Below are 18,848 nucleotides of genomic sequence, written 5' to 3'. Positions count from 1 at the left end.
AAGTTCCAAAAAGCACATAAATGCAGCATAAGCGTAATCCATAAGACTCCAGTGGTTTCACCAATGTCTTCTGAACAGATCCAATTGGTTTTGGGTGAGAACAGACCAAAATATAACTTCTTTTTCGACTATAAATCTTGACATTAACAGTCTCCTTGGCGATCAGGATTTTAAGCTCGATTACACTTCCTATAACACCATCTAGGTGCTGCGCATGTGTCAATCACTAGAAAGTGAAATCAAGCTTGAAATCATGATCGCGCCTAGAGATTACAATGGTAAGATGTACAGTGAAAATGAGTTACAATTTGGTTTATTCTCACCCAAAACCAACTGAATCGCTTCAGAGGACATGGATTTAACCACTGTAGTAGTATGGATAACTTTATGCTCCCTTATGTGCTGTATGTAGCTTGAAATGTCTGGCCACCATTCACTTGCATTGAATTGACCTATAGAGCTGAAATATTTTCCTAAAAATCTTTGTTTGTGTTCTGCAGATGAAAGAAAGTCATACACATCTGGGATGGCATGTGGGTGAGTAAATGATGAGCACCACCAGTCAAATAAGTTGCCATGGGTTTAATGAACTGTTCCATAATTTATGCAATTTACTTGTACTTTTAAGAAAATTTAATATCAGTTACTTTAATATTTTACTTAAGTTGTTTTCTTTAACTTTTACTTGAGTCAATTTCCATGAAGGTATCTTTACTTTTACTAAAGAATGACAAATGGATAATTTAAACAACACTGGTTATAATCTAGCTGCAGCAAGTGCATGCTCGAGGGACGAGCGTCCCCGTAACAGAGTGTGCATCAGCCGGGTGCAGTTTCAATCTCTCCCTCTTAGATCAGGACATTCACGCAACTCATAGAAGAGGCACTGACCGCACAGAGAAATGACAGTTTCTGAGTTTGTAGTTATTTACATGACCTGCTTCCGTATTATTTGAACTTTATTAAAGCTATAATGCTTTAAATATAACTGCATTAAAGATGTAATGCTGGGGTGTTTCCTTTAAAGACACTCGACACACAAGTTTTGCTTCAGCCGAGTAGCAGCTCGTGCTCCACTTATTCCACAACGAGAGTGCTTCTGTATTTACTTATTTTGTATTTTTGCATTATAATTCCGTCATACTTTGCAATCTACATCACCTGAAGCTGTTTGGATAGTTTGAAGTGCGTCTGGACTGTGAGTTATGTAATTCTTCCTCTTCTCAGTCAGGCGCGAGCTGCAGTGCTGCTCTCGCGTGTCATTATTAGAGTTTAATGTGATCTCATGTTACGTTAAATGAGATCAAACGACTATTTGACAACTAAAATTTTTGTCGGCAATTTTTTTATTGTCAACGTTGTCGATAATGTTTCAGCCCTAGAGCAGATTGAAAAAATAAAACACATCTCTCTACCAGCTGAAGCAGTGATGACGAGTGTGTTGTTAATTTGCTTAATGAGAAAGAAAATTTTCAAGACATTTCACAAACAATTTCAGTTCGTCTGCTGGACAACATGACAGTATTATCATGAATACACTGTTTGAGGGGTGATAAGAAAGAGTCAAGTGTAAAAAAAATGGTTTAAAGGTTAAAAAATGTTATCATTTAGAACAATATACATTATATGCCACTGTAACAGATACTGTTTATACTTGTGTTAAGTGCAGTTAAGTTCTTATTGCCATGTACATTTACTTGTGTTATATTTGCTTAAAACCCTGCATGTTATAAATTAAACGTGATGAAATTTAAATGCTCTAGAGTGCAAGCATTAAAACACAGATCTCACCCAACAAACCCATCTTCAGTCTGACCCATTATTAGATACTTTAATACTGCTAACGACTATTAAAAATAGCACAGCAATAACAATTTTGTTTTTGGTATTCAAAGGCACACAGAGTGCACTGCAAGTCCCAGCAATAGTATTAATATTATGACTATTTGGCAAAGAAAAACACTTATGATCTGTAAAGTTGTTTATTAAAAAAAGTGATACAAAGGCAAAGATGCTGCAATATATTTTATATTAAAGGTGCACACAGTAAGTTTTGTCTTTGTGTCATCTTGGACTTGGGCTGAATGAGATCTGATGGGATGTGATTGGGAATGATGGGTCTGCTGATGGCAGAGGAGAGATCCTCCTCTCACATGTGTCATTAAGTTTTAGAGCAAGCCTCGGCGCACACACACATGCAGACGAGTAAACAACTCACACCTGCAGGGCACTTTGAAACCTCCAGTTTGCATTGGAAAACAAGTCTTCTGTCTATACACACACTAATCTAACATGCTGTAAACTCATTAAAATGACAATATGAGCAGTGTTAAAGGTGCACTGAGTAACTTTTGTCTTTGGGTCATCTTGGATTTACATTTACACCTAGCAGCTTGTACGCAGCATCATTTAAAATCAATCGTTTTCAGTTTCAGATGACATTGTAGAAATGTAGTATTCACAGTCACCCATGATTTCTTTAATCAATGAGTAAAGGGCACAATAACAGGACGATTACTGAGATTAAGCAAGTAGTATTCGGCTGGTCATGTGATTCTAACATGGCTGCCCACATGTGCGGACCCTCTTCATGTAGAATAAAACAGCTTTTATAAGGTTACTGATATGACTGGAGTCTTCATTTTAATGTGAGTGGTCAGGATTTCCTACATATATTGCAAAATTACAATTCATGTCTTAAACTTTTTTAATGAAGAAAAAAATAAAAAATACTGAGTGCACCTTTAAAGATATAAGAGAACACACGCAGTGTGTAGTAATGTCTGAAGAGGTGGGCATACTGTGAATTTATAAAAGACCCAATCCCAGCAGAGGTTGTACTTCCTTCACCAGTTGAGGAAGTTCAACCTGCCACAGGTGCTGCTGATAAAGTTCTACACAGCAGTCACTGAGTCTGTCCTCTGCACTTCTATAACTGTCTGGTTTGGTTCAGCTACCAAATTGGACTACAAAGGACAGTGCAGATTGCTGAGCAGATTATTGGTTCTCCCCTTCCCACCCACCAAGAACTGTACACATCCAGAGTGAGGAAAAGGGCTGTAAAAATCATCTGGACCCCACTCACCCAGCCCACTACCTTTTTGAACTGTTGCCTTCTGGCCGACGCTACAGAGCACTGAGCACCAGAACAGCCAGGCACAGGAACAGCTTTTTCCCTCAGGCTATCCATCTCATGAACAGTTAAAAATGCCCCATTGAGCAATAATTATGTGCAATAACAAGCTTAATTATATTTATTTAACATATCCTACCTCTTCTGCACATTCCATTCCCTTGCACTGTATATAACAGATTGTATTTGTATATACTGTATGTATATTTTTGTCTTATTGTGTATTTTTATATAAACATTATATTCTATTCACTTATTTTTATTCAATTTTTTATTATTTCTGACTTGTTGTAGGATTGTTTGTGCACTGGAAGCTTTTGTTTCCAAGTCAAATTTCTTGTATGTGTAAGCATACTTGGCAATAAAGCTCATTCTGATTCTGTTGAATATCTAAGCTCTTCAAGATAAATTAACCCCCCTTTCCAGCTTTATGTAAAGCAACAATTCTTGATCATAGGTCTTCTGAGATCTCTTTTTTTCAAGGCATGGTCCATATCAGCAGATGCTTCTTGTGAATAGCAAACTCAAAATGTTTTATAAGTCAAAGTAGCTCTAACCCACACCTCCAATCTCATTTCATATATCGGACGCCAGGTTTGCCAACTCCTGACTCTAATTAGCTTTTGTTGACATCATTAGCCTAGGGTTTACATACTTTTTCTAACCTACACTGTGAATGTTTGAATGATGTATTCTATATGTACAAAAGCAATACAATAATTTGTGTGTTATTAGTTAAAACAGATTGTGTTTGTTCATTATTTTAACTTGAAGATCAAACCAGATTTTAAGACAATTTAAACATAAATGCAGGTAATTCCAAAGGGTTCACATACTTTTTCTTGCCACTGTATAAAAACACTTGTATGCAGTTATTATTATTATAATTTTTTATATTTTTTTCACCCAATTTGGAATGCCCAATTCCCAATGCACTTTTAAGTCCTCGCGTAGTGATTCGCCTCAATCCAGGTGGTGGAGGACAAATCCCAGCTGCCTCCGCGTCTGAGACCGCCAACCCACGTATCTTATCACATAGCTTGTTGAGCGCGTTGCCGCGGAGACATAGCTGTGGCTTCATGCCATCCACCACGGCATCCACGCTCAACTCACCATGTGCCCCACTGAGAATGAACCACATTATAGTGACCACGAGGAGGTTACCCCATGTGACTCTACCCTCCCTAGCAACCGGGCCAATTTGGTTGCTTAGGAGACCTGGCTGGAGTCACTCAGCACGCCCTGGGATTCAAACTAGCAAACTCCAGGGGTGGTAGCCAGCATCTTTTGCCCCCTGAGCTACCCAGGCCCCCACTTGTATGCAGTTATTAATGAATGACACCCAGTGTGTTTGCATGCTTGAACAGTATGTGTGCATGTTTGTATTGTTATTGTAATCTATGTATATTTTATTGACTGATCAGACCAATTGTATCACACACACACTGCAGTACAGTTATCTCTCTTCTCTCTCTATCTCCACCTATTTTATATTCATTCCCTTGTGTTGTCTTTCTCCCGCATCTCTCCATCACTTTCTCTTGCTCTGTATTTGATGCACCTAAGTTGTTGTTCCCCTTCTATCTCTCGGTCTGTTTCATATTCATTCCTTTCTATTAAGCCTTCCTCATCCCTTGATATTAATGTTTCTGTTTCTCCCTCTTCCGCTATCCCTCTCCTTTCCTTTCTTTTCTTTAATTTCTCTCTTTCTCCACCCTCTATCTCATCTTCATAACATTTCTCACTCGCTATCTTTTCCTTACTGTCTGTCTCTAGCTCACATTTTACTCGGATTTCTCTCTCTCTCTCTCTCTCTCTCTCTCTCTCTCTCTCTCTCTCTCTCTCTCTCTCTCTCTCTTTCAGTATTCATCTATTAGTGTTGATGATTCTTTTCTCTCCCTGCAGCTGTACAGTCATCTATCAGTTTAATAATCTCTCCATCCTTCTGCCCTCTCTCCATCTCCTTCTGTCTCTGTTCTTCTCTTTTTTACTGTGCAAAGTGTAAAGTCCTGTGTTAAATGAACATGCATGTCAGCGTGTGATAATTAGGCCCCTCATCATCAGTAATGGCCTGTGTCTTATTGGATATCCTTTTATAAGGTTACTGGAATCTAAATAACCTGCACTGAGTGTTGAACCCTCTTGCTTGGTGTTCAGGGTTGAATTAGCCATCCATCAGCCTTAACACATTGCACCAGTTGATGCAGTTCTAAGACCCCATGAGCTTAAAGTCCATGGGCAAGTATGGGCATAAAGATTAGTACCATAGTTCACACACACAGAATTATTGTATTAAAACACAGGGGATTTGAGAATATAAATCTATAACTGATGAAGGTGTAAGTAACCAAATCTGCTCTGTATACTGCATACAGAGGGTTATAATGGGCTTCTGCAAAAAAGAAAAACAACTAACACTAAAACAAGTTCTACAGACACATTCATTCAAACTTTGGGGAACACTTTATTTTGATGGTCCCAAGTAGATATTTAACTGACTATAAGTGACTTATCAACTGGCTTGCTATAGCTAGTAAACAGTGTTTCAACAAACATTCAGTAGACTATCAATAGCCTGTATAACAGCAGCAAAATAACAGCTTATCCACTGACTTGCTATAGCTAGTAAACAGTGTTTCAACAAACATTCAGTAGACTTTCAGTAGCCTGTATATAGATCTTTATTAATGACCTGCTTACATTATTGTTGAGAACATCAGTTCATTAAAAAGTCATACATTACGTGGCAGTCAACTAATAATACCAAGTGACATTTTAAACACCCGTCCACGCATGAAAGCCAGAACCAAGGAGATCTAATACCAAGAAAAATCTCTCTAATAATATTTGCGATTTAAATTTTGCTTGCAATAAATTTTGTTTCATCAGGGTACACGGTTACTTTTCAAAAGTTGATCCAACACTGAATGCTCAAGCAGCCTAATTTACACTTAGGAAACTCTTGATGTTGCTATAATGATGCAAAAAGCACTTACCAATTTACTTGAAGTGAAAATCAGCCCTCCTTTCCTGTTAAATTAATCAATCGCATGATCATGCAGTACATCTCATGTTTTTAAATCCATAAGGATATCTTTCTCAGTGGTGATGTGGCAGTGACAACCGACTCGTCAGCAAGATCTCGCACTCTTCGCTTTCAAATTACGTACATCACTTAAAGTGTGATTGCGTCACTCAAGGCCAGCTAGAAGGCCTGGACTGGGACATATCCTAGAGATCACACCCAACAAGAACAAATAAATCAATCTGATTGGCTGATGAATCTGACAGTCTGACTTTAGTTGCTCATTCATTTGCACTGTTGAGGGATTCTGTGGAAATTCTGATTGCCTGACGGGGTGGAGCTCAGACTCACGCGCTGCTTTGGCTAAGGAGCATGCGATTTGTGAAACAGCCGACACGCTTTGCTTATAAGCATCGAGGAATAAATTCTGATTGGATAAACTTTTTGTTTTTTGCTATTCGTTTGTAGATGAATTAGGAGTGGAAAGCGGTTGAAAATACATAGGCAAAAAGGTCAATGAGAATGAAAGGATGAAAATTATTTATTAGGCATGTTACACCAGCAGAGAAGGCTTTGCTGACCCTGAGAAATCACCACTGTTTAATGTAGTTATGTGGAGCAGGATTTTGGACAAATGAGGTTTCAGGGTTGGCAGAAAGTCACCAAAATAGAAACCAAGTGACCTGCTCGCAGCTTGAAACAGTCAGGCTGGTTATGACAAAAACTTTACCGATACCGATTTTAAAGGAACTTTTATTGTTTATGCTTTATTGCTTGGCCAGGACATGGTGTAAGAGTAACAAAATTACTTCTCTTGTCTTATTTCTCCTTTGTTTCTCTTTTTTCAGTAAAACATGTGTTCATCACAAAGAGACCTGTCAAATCAGAAGATGCTTTAAAGGAAAGAAGGCACAACTCGTGTAATTTTATCTGTACTGTGAAAAACAACAAATCAACTTACCAACCAAGGAGACTGAATATTTCCACTGAAAAATGCAGCCATGAAGTGAAGCCTTGAGAAAGCTACAAAAGTGAACAGACAAATTTCAAAAGACATTTGCACCTTTAAAATCAGCCTATCAACCTCTTTGGAACACTGGAAGGGTCATGACCCAGTTGCCATGCGCATCACCACGGTGACCAGCCTTCCTAGTCCCTCCCCCCTCCTCCTCTTATTTGCCCAGCTGCTGTTGCGGCTCATCCTCCCAGGCCAAGAGACAGTGGGAGCGGTCTCTACCTGTCCCACCCCTTGCAGTTGTTCTAATCAAGCTAGTCGAGTAATCTGTACAAGACGAAACTTGGACGAGGTGCCAGAGAGTATATCAAACAACACACGATACCTCAACCTACAGGAGAACTCGATACAGGTAAATACAGACCAGACCAATCACTTCCCATTAGACTTTGTGAGAGGATGATTATGTGCTACTGTGTTTCTTTGTTTTTTGCTGGTTTTTTTATTTGTTAACACTAAAATATTGAGTGTCATTTTCACTAATGTTGGTTCAACACTGCATTGTGTAAGCACAAATGATTTTTCTCAGCCTTTCTCAAATACTGAGGTTTCAATGTGGAGTTAGGTATTAAATTGATAGTTCACCCAAAAATGAAAATTCTCTGATATCAGCATCATGTTGTTTCAAACCCATATTACCTTTTTTTCTTCTTTTTCTGTGGAACACAAAATGAGATATTTGGCAGAATGAGTTAAAGTCACTTCACTTTCATTGTATGGGAAAAAGATGCAATTAAAGTTAATGGTGACTGAGACTAACATACTGCCATACATCTCCTCTTTTCTACCATAGAACAAAGAAAGTCATACAGGATTAAAAGAGAGGAAGATATCATTTTCAATTTTTGGTTGAGCTATATCTTTAAGATGACCTACTTTAAGTTTGAAGGTTTAGATTTCTTAAGATAAAAGAATTTGCAACAGCAAATACCCAAATAAACCCAGCACTGAAAGAGTTAACTAAAAAAATTAATAATAATAATAATAATAATAATAATGCATTTCATCAAGCCTCCATTTGAGCATAAAAAATCTGATTTGGTTTATGTCCTCAAGCCCCACTTGAAATGATTAAAAATCTAAAAAAAATTTAATACCTGAAGGCATCCTAGATTCGTTGGCTTCTTTCTCTCCCTTAGCATTGTACCACGAGAGTGCAGCTCTGACAGTTTCCACCCTCCTCTTCAACGCCCCCAACCCAGTGTGTTTAACACCCTCCTCCCCTCCCCTGCTCTATATAGAGAGGGGATTGTGGCAGTAGGCCAGGAGAAAGCTTCTGTCTGCCCAAGAAAAGCAGCTCTGGCTGTATCAAATGTACTGAGCCTCATGGTTACAGAACCCATAGCAGTTAGGATGCGTTGCTATAGTCTTTTCATCCTTATTGTTTCATCGAGTTTTTGCAAATTCTCCTAAGATGACTGTTAAAGGGAAAGTTCCCTCCAAAAATACAATTCTGTCATAATGTACTCATCCTCATATTGTTTCAAAGCCGTATGAGTTTCTTTCTCCTGTGGAGCACGAGGAAATGTTAGGCAGAATGTCAGCCTCTGTCACCATTCACTATTATTGAATGGGGAAAAAGATGCAATGAAAGTGATTTGTAACTGAGACTAACATTCTGCCTAACATTTCCTTTTGCATACTATTTTCATTTTATGGGTGAAATATCCCTCTACTAACTTATACAATTCACCTGTTGCCTTGGTTTTAATGTGTTTTTCCATAAAAGATCTAATCAAAAACAAACAGCAAATTGTTGCGAAACAATTTTCTGTTAAGCACCATAGTCAATAATGAATGTGCTTACTGTCAACTTTATATTGACTTTATTGTTTGTTTAAAATGTTATGAAGCAGCCAACATGGGCATGTAAATTGAGCACACATAACTCAACCCTAAACCTGTACCTGTAATTTTCTCACTTAGGTGATAAAATCAGACACATTCAAACACTTAAGGCACCTGGAGATCCTCCAGCTCTCCAAGAACCAGATTCGTCAGATAGAGGTGGGGGCTTTCAATGGCCTCCCAAACCTCAACACTTTGGAACTGTTTGACAACCGCCTCACACTGGTGCCATCACAGGCTTTCGAGTACCTCAGCAAGCTGCGGGAGCTGTGGTTACGAAACAATCCCATTGAGACCTTACCAGGCTACGCCTTTCACCGTGTCCCCTCACTGCGGCGTCTTGATTTAGGCGAACTCAAGAAGCTGGATTATATATCTGATGCAGCCTTTGTTGGACTCATCAACCTGCGCTACCTAAACTTGGGTATGTGTGGTCTCAAGGACATCCCTAACTTGACCCCCCTGGTGCGACTAGAGGAGCTGGAGTTGTCTGGAAACCGTCTGGAAATCATCAGACCTGGATCCTTCCAGGGCCTAGAATCTTTGCGCAAACTGTGGCTCATGCATTCTCAAATGTCTGTCATTGAGCGCAATGCGTTTGATGATCTCAAGAACCTAGAGGAGCTCAACCTATCTCATAATTCCTTGCACTCATTGCCCCATGATCTTTTCACACCTCTGCAGAAGCTGGAGAGGGTGCACCTCAATCATAACCCATGGGTGTGCAACTGTGACGTGCTGTGGCTAAGCTGGTGGCTCAAAGAAACTGTACCGAGCAACACAACCTGCTGTGCACGGTGCCATGCGCCACCCTACCTTAAGGGAAAATACATCGGAGAGCTCGACCAGAGCCATTTCACCTGCTACGCCCCTGTCATTGTGGAGCCACCCACTGACCTTAATGTAACTGAGGGCATGGCTGCTGAGCTCAAGTGTCGCACTGGTACCTCCATGACCTCTGTCAACTGGATAACCCCAAACGGAACCCTAATGACCCATGGCTCCTATCGTGTCAGGATTTCCGTGCTGCATGATGGCACGCTGAATTTCACCAACGTAACTCTGCGTGACACGGGCCAGTACACCTGCATGGTGACCAACTCAGCAGGAAACACCACGGCAACTGCTGTCCTGAATGTGACTGCAGCAGATGTCAATGTCAACTACACCTACTTCACCACGGTCACTGTGGAAACAGTGGAGACCACAGGAGAGGAAGATTCTGCCTTGCGTGCCATCAACGAGACCTTCATCCATATTCCCGGCCCTACACCTTCTGGGCACCTCTGGCATGAGGTTGTCTCCACTACCGCCTCTTCTCTCTCGATCCTTGGCTCATCGTCCTCTCCCCGTGCAACCAAACCCACTTTCACCCTTCCCATATCTGAACCCAACTACCCTTCTGGGCTTGATGACGTGATGAAGACCACTAAGATCATCATTGGTTGCTTTGTAGCCATCACCTTCATGGCTGCAGTCATGCTGGTGGTGTTCTACAAGCTGAGGAAGCAACACCAGTTGCACAAACACCATGGGCCGGCACGAGCCATAGAGATCATTAATGTCGAAGATGAGATTGGAGCAGGAACAGGCCTTCGTGGCAGCGGCATCTCAGGAGGTTCCACAGTACCACAAGGAGGGTCCTGCGGAGGCAGTCAGAGCTTGCGGCTTCACCACCCAGAAATTGTAAACCTCCCAAACCTCGCACGAGCAGAGCATCTCAACCATTACTACAAGGCCCATCACTTCAACAATAACATGATGGGTCTGGGCCTTGGTGGAGGTTCTGTTGGAGGCCTAAACAATAACAACAACCCCTCTCCTTGCTCCCAGGCCCAGACTACCCCCATCTCTTGCACACAGGTGCCAGTTTCTGCAGGTAGCACACCATGCTCCATGCCTTCTTCAATGCCCCTGCCGACTCTTGGCATCCATGGGTCACTGAAAGGCCTGATAGGCAAAGGGCAGAACCCACAGATTGAGCCATTGCTCTTCAAGAGTGGCTCCAAGGAGAATGTCCAAGAAACCCAGATCTGAAGTCAAGGAAGAGAGAGAGAGAAAAAGGGGAAGAGAGAATGGTAAATGTACAGATAAAGGATCGAGAATTAGTATCAGGGAGACAGAAACAGATGAAGGGTATTGGCTTTTCAACCCCTATGGGTATGTTCTCAGGAGTAATGAGAAAGTTAGGCCCAGCATTGTATGAAATATTACCTACAGAAGAATAAGGCACAGCTGTGAAACCACTACAAAGTAAATGCGCTGGCAGAGAGTGGGGGAGTCTCTAGAAGGCAACCACACTGCAGTAAAAATCACAGTCTTTGCCACAATCTGATCCACACATATTAAGGGGATCATCGAACATCAGCAAACAATAACACACTTGCCAAAACAATATGAATCAATACATTACTGTTTAATGAAAGATTGATAATTATGTGCCAAACTTGCACCAAGCTGTGCCAAAGCAAAATCTTTGCACATCAGCATCAATACGCATATGTACAGACACAATCTCACAAGATGAAAAAATCAATACATATGCGTGTATACAATCTCATACACAGAACTCCATCAATAAAGCAGAGATGCTACTACATTCAAAACACATCATAGGCACCATCAGGTACGAAGTGTATATAGGAATACATGAGCAGAACCTTTAAGTATTTCCAAGTATTTACGGACACAAATGGCTGAGAACGAAAGATAACCCATGCTAACGGTTTAGAGTGCAAAAGATAACAAAATTGATCATTCAGATTTTGTAGAGGTTCACAGTCCTGCTGAAGGAAAGTGGATTAATAGACCAGCACTGTGTATAGGGCTTGTGTTTTGTGATGATGGACTCAGTTTCTCTCCTCGTTCGCAATGGCTCTCACAGTTTAGGAGAAAATGAACCGAAAGTGCAAAAAGACAATGAAAGATATACAAATTTTAAGAGAATATGTCAACTATGAAATTATACACAAAATATAAATCAGAGTGTTTTTTTACACTAACTGCAAATAGCTCATCTTGTTGGCAGAGGCTATTTACACTAACTCCACCCACCACCGCTCAGACCAAACTCAAGACAGTCACAACAGATTTATTTGGGTTCAGCTGCTGATCAAATAAATGTGGGCATATTTGAATTTTTTGCAATGGGGTAGAGACATTACACTGGTTAACAGGTTAGACATTTAGTGGATTAAGAGGTTGGATAACTAAGTGACTATTTGCGCTCCAACAGTCTTGTGGAAACACAGGATTTTATGACAAACTGCACCCCCATGTGTGGCTGTAGTAGCTCTGGGTGTAATGACGGTATGTGTATGTGTTGTCACGCTGGAGATCTGGGTTTGAATCCCACCCTTTGACACTTGTTCCCTATGTCTCTACTCTTAATATTTCCTATAATACTACTTATAGTAATAAATAAAAGAGATCCATCACATTGATTTGGTCACAGTAAAGGTCGGGGAATTGAGAGAAAGATTTGATCCAGATAAAATTAACCATGGTTTTACTGTAGTAATATTGTTGTAACCATGTGTTTTGGTGGAAACTATATAGTTCTGATGTACTAACCATGGTGTTAGTACAGTAACATGTAGTTAATAGTAACCATGTTTAATTTTGTGGTTACTGTGATTTTACTAGAAAAATATTGTGGTGATACTATGGTTACTGTAGTAAAACCATGGTTCATTTTTGTGAAGTAGGGTTAGGGGTAGGGGTTGGTGTAACTATTTGCACTTAGTGCAAAAAAGATGCTTTTCGTTGCTTTTTACACTTAGTGAAAATAGCATCTGTTGCTATTTGCACTTATAGTGTAAATATCATCTATGGCTATTTGCACTTAGTGCAAATAGCCTCCGCCTATATAAATATATTTTCATTCAGAGAAATAAATTAAGAAGTATCTTTAAATTTTTCTGACTGAAAGCCATGGCTTTTAAAGAATTTAGCAACTGCTGTTGTAGTGCTTTGTCACTGATAAATCCTTTCTCTGCTTAAAAACATGTCCGAAACTGTCACACCCTTGTGGGACTTAAGGGGATGCTGAAGAGACAAAGGGACTGGGATGCATTTAAGAATTCTGGAAATTGTATTTGATTTCAGATACTTTGGCTTTGTTTTTCTTAAAAGTCTTAAAAGGGACCTTCTTGTTCTATAACTAACAGGGTCATTGAGGAGAGGTAATTTTAATTCACATTATAAATACACTACTGTATGAATCTGCAGGTCTTTGAGATCCAAATTGGGTCAATATCAGTTACCGCCATTGATAAAAAGACAATAATGATGACACTATGTAATGCAATGAAAATAAACTGTAAAGGTTGATCTACATGCTGCTATACTGGGAAAATGGGAAGTTATGAAATCTGATTTCAAAAATAAGTTAATGTTGACATTACATTACAGTTACTATCATCATTATTGAAAAGTATCAAAAGCATAGAAATTGTTTTAGTCAGTTTCTTTGTTTTTACTTAGAGGTGATGCTTGTATTTCATTGTGTAAAAAGTGTCACTACAGCTGATAATCCCCTCAGTTGGAATAGCAGTGGAAGTACTGGCAATGGCAACGTTTTGATTGAAGTACCATGAATAACTACAATGACAAACACTCAAAAACTAAAGAAAAATAAATAAATGGATGGGCCTTAAAATGGCTCCCTCAATGGCCTGTCCCCTCTGTTTTTTGTACAAGACAAAACTTTATCAGGACCCTGCCTTTTTGGCCATGATTCAGAACAGAACACAAACTCTGGCGATTCCTGCAGGGGCAATATGGATTATAGTGAACACTGTGTCCAGACATGTGGACGGAACTACTGTTTGAGCAGAGATTCTGAAAGCAAATGGAGGACAGCATTTGAAAGGTAAGAGCAACCCACTCAGTGAGCGAGATTTGGAGTTTGGAAAGCTTTTTTAAAAATGAAAATGGACAAATAAATGAAAACTATAGAAACTTATAGAGCTCTTTTAAAAACAAAACTATTATGATAATAAGTGTCTTTCATTACTTGTTTTTATCTAGTTTCATTTTGTTTTTTGTTTTTCAAAATCAAGAGTTATCTTAATTGTAATATTGTTCTTGTTATTATAATTAGCTAATATTACACTCGTTATAATTATGAAAAATGTTCTGTTAGCAGAAGTCACTTCGAAATTTAAAAAAATATATAAATATGGCACACAAAATGGCAACTGAAATTGTGAAACTTGGTGGCATTGATTTGTTCTATGTTTTTGTCTTTTCTTTTTTTGTGTATTTGCGGTATCACTGTATGTAACCCTTGGAGCTAAAAGCTTGGGGACAGTTCTCCTCAGAAACAGACAGAATGTGATGTGGCTGGTTGGTAGCGTCGTTCTCTGCACAGAAAAAGATATGAGAGAGAGACCAGGCTTCTGATATACACTTGTTCACAGAGTGTCACCCATTATCAGTGCTGAGAAGTGTGACTGTGCCATGTCAACACCCTGTTGCCACAGCAACACGCCTTTGCACTAATGTGCCAAACACTGTCAAAGCTAGGGTGCCATCTTCGTGGGTCCTGTGTCTGTGTTCGGCAAACCTTGTTACCCAACAACACGTACAAATAACCACACGCATGTCCTCACACCCAAGTACATTGCCACCACCGTGTCAATTGTCATCCGACATACTGGTGCATCCATACTCTAGCACAGCGTTCCAACAGGTTCCCATGGTGAGGTTTCCCAGGTCACTGTTGCTGCTGCAACAGTCCCCATCACGGCGTTCAGGTCTCAGATGCAAATGCGAGGACTGAGGCAGTATAGGACATCATTTACGAGGACATAACCATCTCATTTACCCTACCCATTGTCCTCCTTGTTCTTAAATCACACATTAGCATATTCATAGCACTTATACTGCGCCTCAGCCCTTGCGATCAATAAATCTTTTTGTCAATGACATTCATGAACATTGAGTTGCAATTAGTGAGATCTTCTATAGGCACATCCATTATCATATTTTCCCTCTCATACCCATGATTTGCATATGCTCATTTGGTTCTCAAGTGATTAACATACACATCTGTTTGTGTGTGCGCACATATGTGTGTACCAGACAGTAGTCGTATTACATTTATGCTCAAGGCATCTGCTTTCTTTCCAAAGCAACTTATAAGAAAGTGTTGCCAAGCAGATTGGTAGTCGGACAGGGCAAAGACTGTTATAAAATATCACATATCTCATCCTGATCACTTGGGATCTTTACATAGCCTGCAATCTCAGATACAAATGTTTTTATATAGATTGTAAAAGCGGTGACAAAGGTATAAAGACAGGCAACCTTTCTCCACTGAAACACTGCAGGATCTGAGTCACAGGGATGAGAACCTGAAACACACACTCATACACATCGAGCCGGTGAGTCTCAGCTCTCTCATAAACACACTTTGCGGAGAAAGACCCTGCCCACCTGCTGGTTAGGACTTATGCAAAGAGCACCCGAGATTGTGGTGTTGCGGGTTTGGCTTAACCATGTGTCTGTGTGTGAGTGTTTGACAACTATAATTGCTCATGAAAATGGCCATTTCAGCTTTTGTAAGCTTAATTGAAGACAACCATGTATTTCAATCAATGTTTTCTCATTGATCTATTTTTTCGTTGCCCTCTGTATATGCGTGCATGTGATATTTTTAAGTGTGTAAGTTTTACAATAAGAGAGCGTGATTCTGTTGTTAATTTGTGTCTTTAAGTGTGTAAAAGAGTGTATGTGTGCTATGAGTACAGTATGTGGAAAGCATGTGTGTTTCTGTGTATGTGAGTTTGCACATGTTTGTTTTTACGGTGTTAAAGGTATAGTTTGCCCAAAAATGTAAATTCTGTCATCCAAACCTGTATGACTTTCTTCTGTGGAAGACAAAAGATGTTAGGTAGTGTGTGTCTCAGTCACCATTCACTTTTATTGCATCTTTTTTTTTTTTTTTTTTTTTCATAGAATGAAAGTGAATGGTAACTGACAAACAGTTTCACAGTTTGTGTTGCACAGAAGACCGAAAGTCATATGGGTTTGAAACAACATGAGGGAGAGTAAATGATGACAGACAATTGTATTTTTAGGTGAACTATCCCTTTAAGAAAGAGAGGCTGTCATGAGAGAAGGTGAGAGCCAGACATCCATTTTAAATCCCCGGTTTAAATCACTTTAGTATATTTTCTTATGCTCCAGGCTTGTGCATGATCTTCTGAATGAGGCTTTTACCCAAAATGAGGAAAAAGCATAATTTTGGAATTCATTTTGCACAGTTTTTCCTAAAACCCCAATCAATAAGTCAGGGGGCAGCCTTGCTGATTTTCAACTGGTCGAAACCGCAGGAGCTACTACCCTGTTAGTGGCCATGATAATTCTCAGAAGTTCAGAGACATTATGTTGGTCCCCTTTTTTTTGTGTTATAGTAGCAGTCATGCTCAAGCTTTGACAAACAAATGTAGGGCAGCTCTTGCTTTTGGGCATTGGGGGTAAAGATCTTATTCCAGCATTTACTTCAAACATTTGTATTTGTTCGTTTGCACTTTTGGTTCTGTATTCATCAGCAGTAGGTCTGTTGTTTTGGTCTTAAATATGGCAAAATCCGAGATGCACAACAGGGTAAACAATCATTTTCTAAATCAGTATTTTTGTCTTGTTAATAAATGTAATATTCTTGTTAAAATTTTAACAAGACGCTCAAGCAAAATTGTGTAAAATTTGTTTTCAGAGCATATATCATGAAATAAGTAAATTTTTCTCACACCATTGGTAAATAGGTTTTTTCTTGATTTGAGCGACCTCACAAAACTTTGTCAGATTTGTGCTTAAAGGGATAGTTCACCCAGAAATGAAAATTTTGTCATCATTTAATTACATTCATTTCCCTCAGTCACCATTTACTTTCATTGCATCGTTTTTCCATACAATAAAAGTTAAAGGTGACAGAGGCTAATATTCTGCCTAGCATTCCTTTTGTGTTTCACGGAAGAAAAAACTTCAGAGGGTGAGTAAACGATGACAGAAAATACATTTTTGTGTGAACTATCCCTTTAAAACAATGAGAGAGAAAAAAATTGCAATGTGTCTCTCTTTTTCCTTAAAAAAAGAGCAAAAATCTGGGTTTCAGTGAGGCACTTACAATAGAAGTGAATGGGGGCCAGTGCGTAAACGTTAAAAAAAACTCACTGTTTCAAAAGTACAGCCACAAGACATAAACAATATGCTTGTTAACATGATTTTAGTGTAATAAAATCACTTACTAACCTTTTCTGTGTAAAGCTATAGCCAATTTTACAACTTTGTTGCCATAATGACGTAATGCTGTGAACAAAAAAAAAAAAAAAAACTAAAACAACCGTAAAAACAATGATTTAAACAACTTTTGAACAGAAGAAATAATGTACATTATAAGCTGTATATTTCTTCCCATTCACTTCCATTGTAAGTGACGATTCTTGCTTCTTTTTTTTTTTTTTTTTTTTTTTGATGAGGAGGAACAAGTCTAAATAATTTTTTTGAGTTAATCAACATTATGCCAGAAATCTTGTCGATTGAGCTCAAGTTCCTTTAATTCAAGACATATTCTCTTAAACATGCCTTATTGTCTTACACAATTTTGCATCACAATTTTTCTTGTTTTAAGCATGTTTAGATATTTTGATTGGAAAACTAGACAAAAACTGATTTAGAATAAGCAGTGAACTGACTATAGGAAGACCTGAGAATATTATATACACAACCAGCACCCACTCAACCACAAATCTCTGGAGAGAGTGCATCTCTAGAATATAAATTACATCCAACCCAAAAATCATGCTTCGGCCCAGGTCGTTTTGTAAATGTCTTAGTGACAGTCCTTTTCTGAACAAACTGCAAGGGATGATGTTATTCCTTATCTATAACACTGGTCCATTGTAATTGTCAGGGCTGGAGAGAACAGACAAATCTTTCATGACAGGGTGTGGATGTAGCTGGTGTCCCTAACAAACACAATTTTTACCACAGTTCCACAGCCTGCCACAGCACTCTGACACTACCAGCTGTGGCCATGGCTTTAAAAAACAGCATTGCACCACCAGTCTAACACCATGCATTATTAATTATTTATGATTGTGTAGTGTCAGCCCTGGTCCAACATTAACACTTACCAACAAAATGCTATTAAAAATGTGATTTTTGCAAGTAAATAGACTAACTTTTACCTCAGCTGAAAATTTACTTTCAGATGTTTATTTAGGATGCCTACAATTTTAATTCTTCAGAACTCCATGTGGTGACACATATATGGAATATTCCTTGAATTAATTCAATTGATCTCCTTTCTGATGCTGCGATTTACCTATCACAAATATGCAAGGAAAAACAGCTAAATAATTCCAATAAACATACATAAAAAAAATAAAAAATACAGTTTCATGGCTGGCAAGAAATATTTTTGAAATATTTTTAAATCACCCATCTTTGGCAGGTGTGGACAAAAAGTAAATTTTGGACCCTGGTGTTGGCTTTGCTGTTTATGGAACACCAAAAAAATAAATAAAATAAAAATAAAATTATCTACTTGGTCTTAATTGGCAAACTCCTGTTGAATAATTCATGACTGTTGTAATCAGCAACGTTTTTTTATTTTTTATTTATTTTTTATTTTTTTGCCACTCATTGCTCATAGAACTGTTGTCCTTCGTTCTGGAGGATGAAAGAGAGAGAGGACCAGTGTGTTGTTCAACTCAGAGGACTTATTTAACCCTGGAGATGGAGTATGTGTGTGACAGATATGGAATTGAGCATTAAACCAGCTTGAGTGTGTGTGGCAAAAGCCACACATAATGATT

General features: G+C 38.9%; 1 protein-coding gene across 4 annotated transcripts in view; it reads left to right on the top strand.

The window, feature by feature from the left end:
- The window catches only part of LOC127452282 (leucine-rich repeat-containing protein 4B-like), a 74,423-nt gene extending 58,714 nt beyond the window's left edge, over positions 1-15,709 (top strand). For all 4 annotated transcript variants that reach the window (XM_051717632.1, XM_051717630.1, XM_051717633.1 and 1 more), the window contains 2 exons: positions 7,007-7,525; positions 9,100-15,709. In XM_051717632.1, the coding sequence (XP_051573592.1) occupies positions 7,280-7,525; positions 9,100-11,058 (2,205 nt within the window). In that variant the 5' untranslated portion in view covers positions 7,007-7,279 and the 3' untranslated portion in view covers positions 11,059-15,709. The remainder of the gene's footprint in view (positions 1-7,006; positions 7,526-9,099) is intronic.
- The last annotated feature ends 3,139 nt before the right edge of the window (positions 15,710-18,848 follow it).

Source organism: Myxocyprinus asiaticus, chromosome 14, assembly GCF_019703515.2.
Source record: "Myxocyprinus asiaticus isolate MX2 ecotype Aquarium Trade chromosome 14, UBuf_Myxa_2, whole genome shotgun sequence".
Classification (NCBI taxonomy): domain Eukaryota; kingdom Metazoa; phylum Chordata; class Actinopteri; order Cypriniformes; family Catostomidae; genus Myxocyprinus; species Myxocyprinus asiaticus.
Note: the sequence above shows the minus strand (reverse complement) of the source record. Positions and strands in the feature narration are given on the sequence as shown.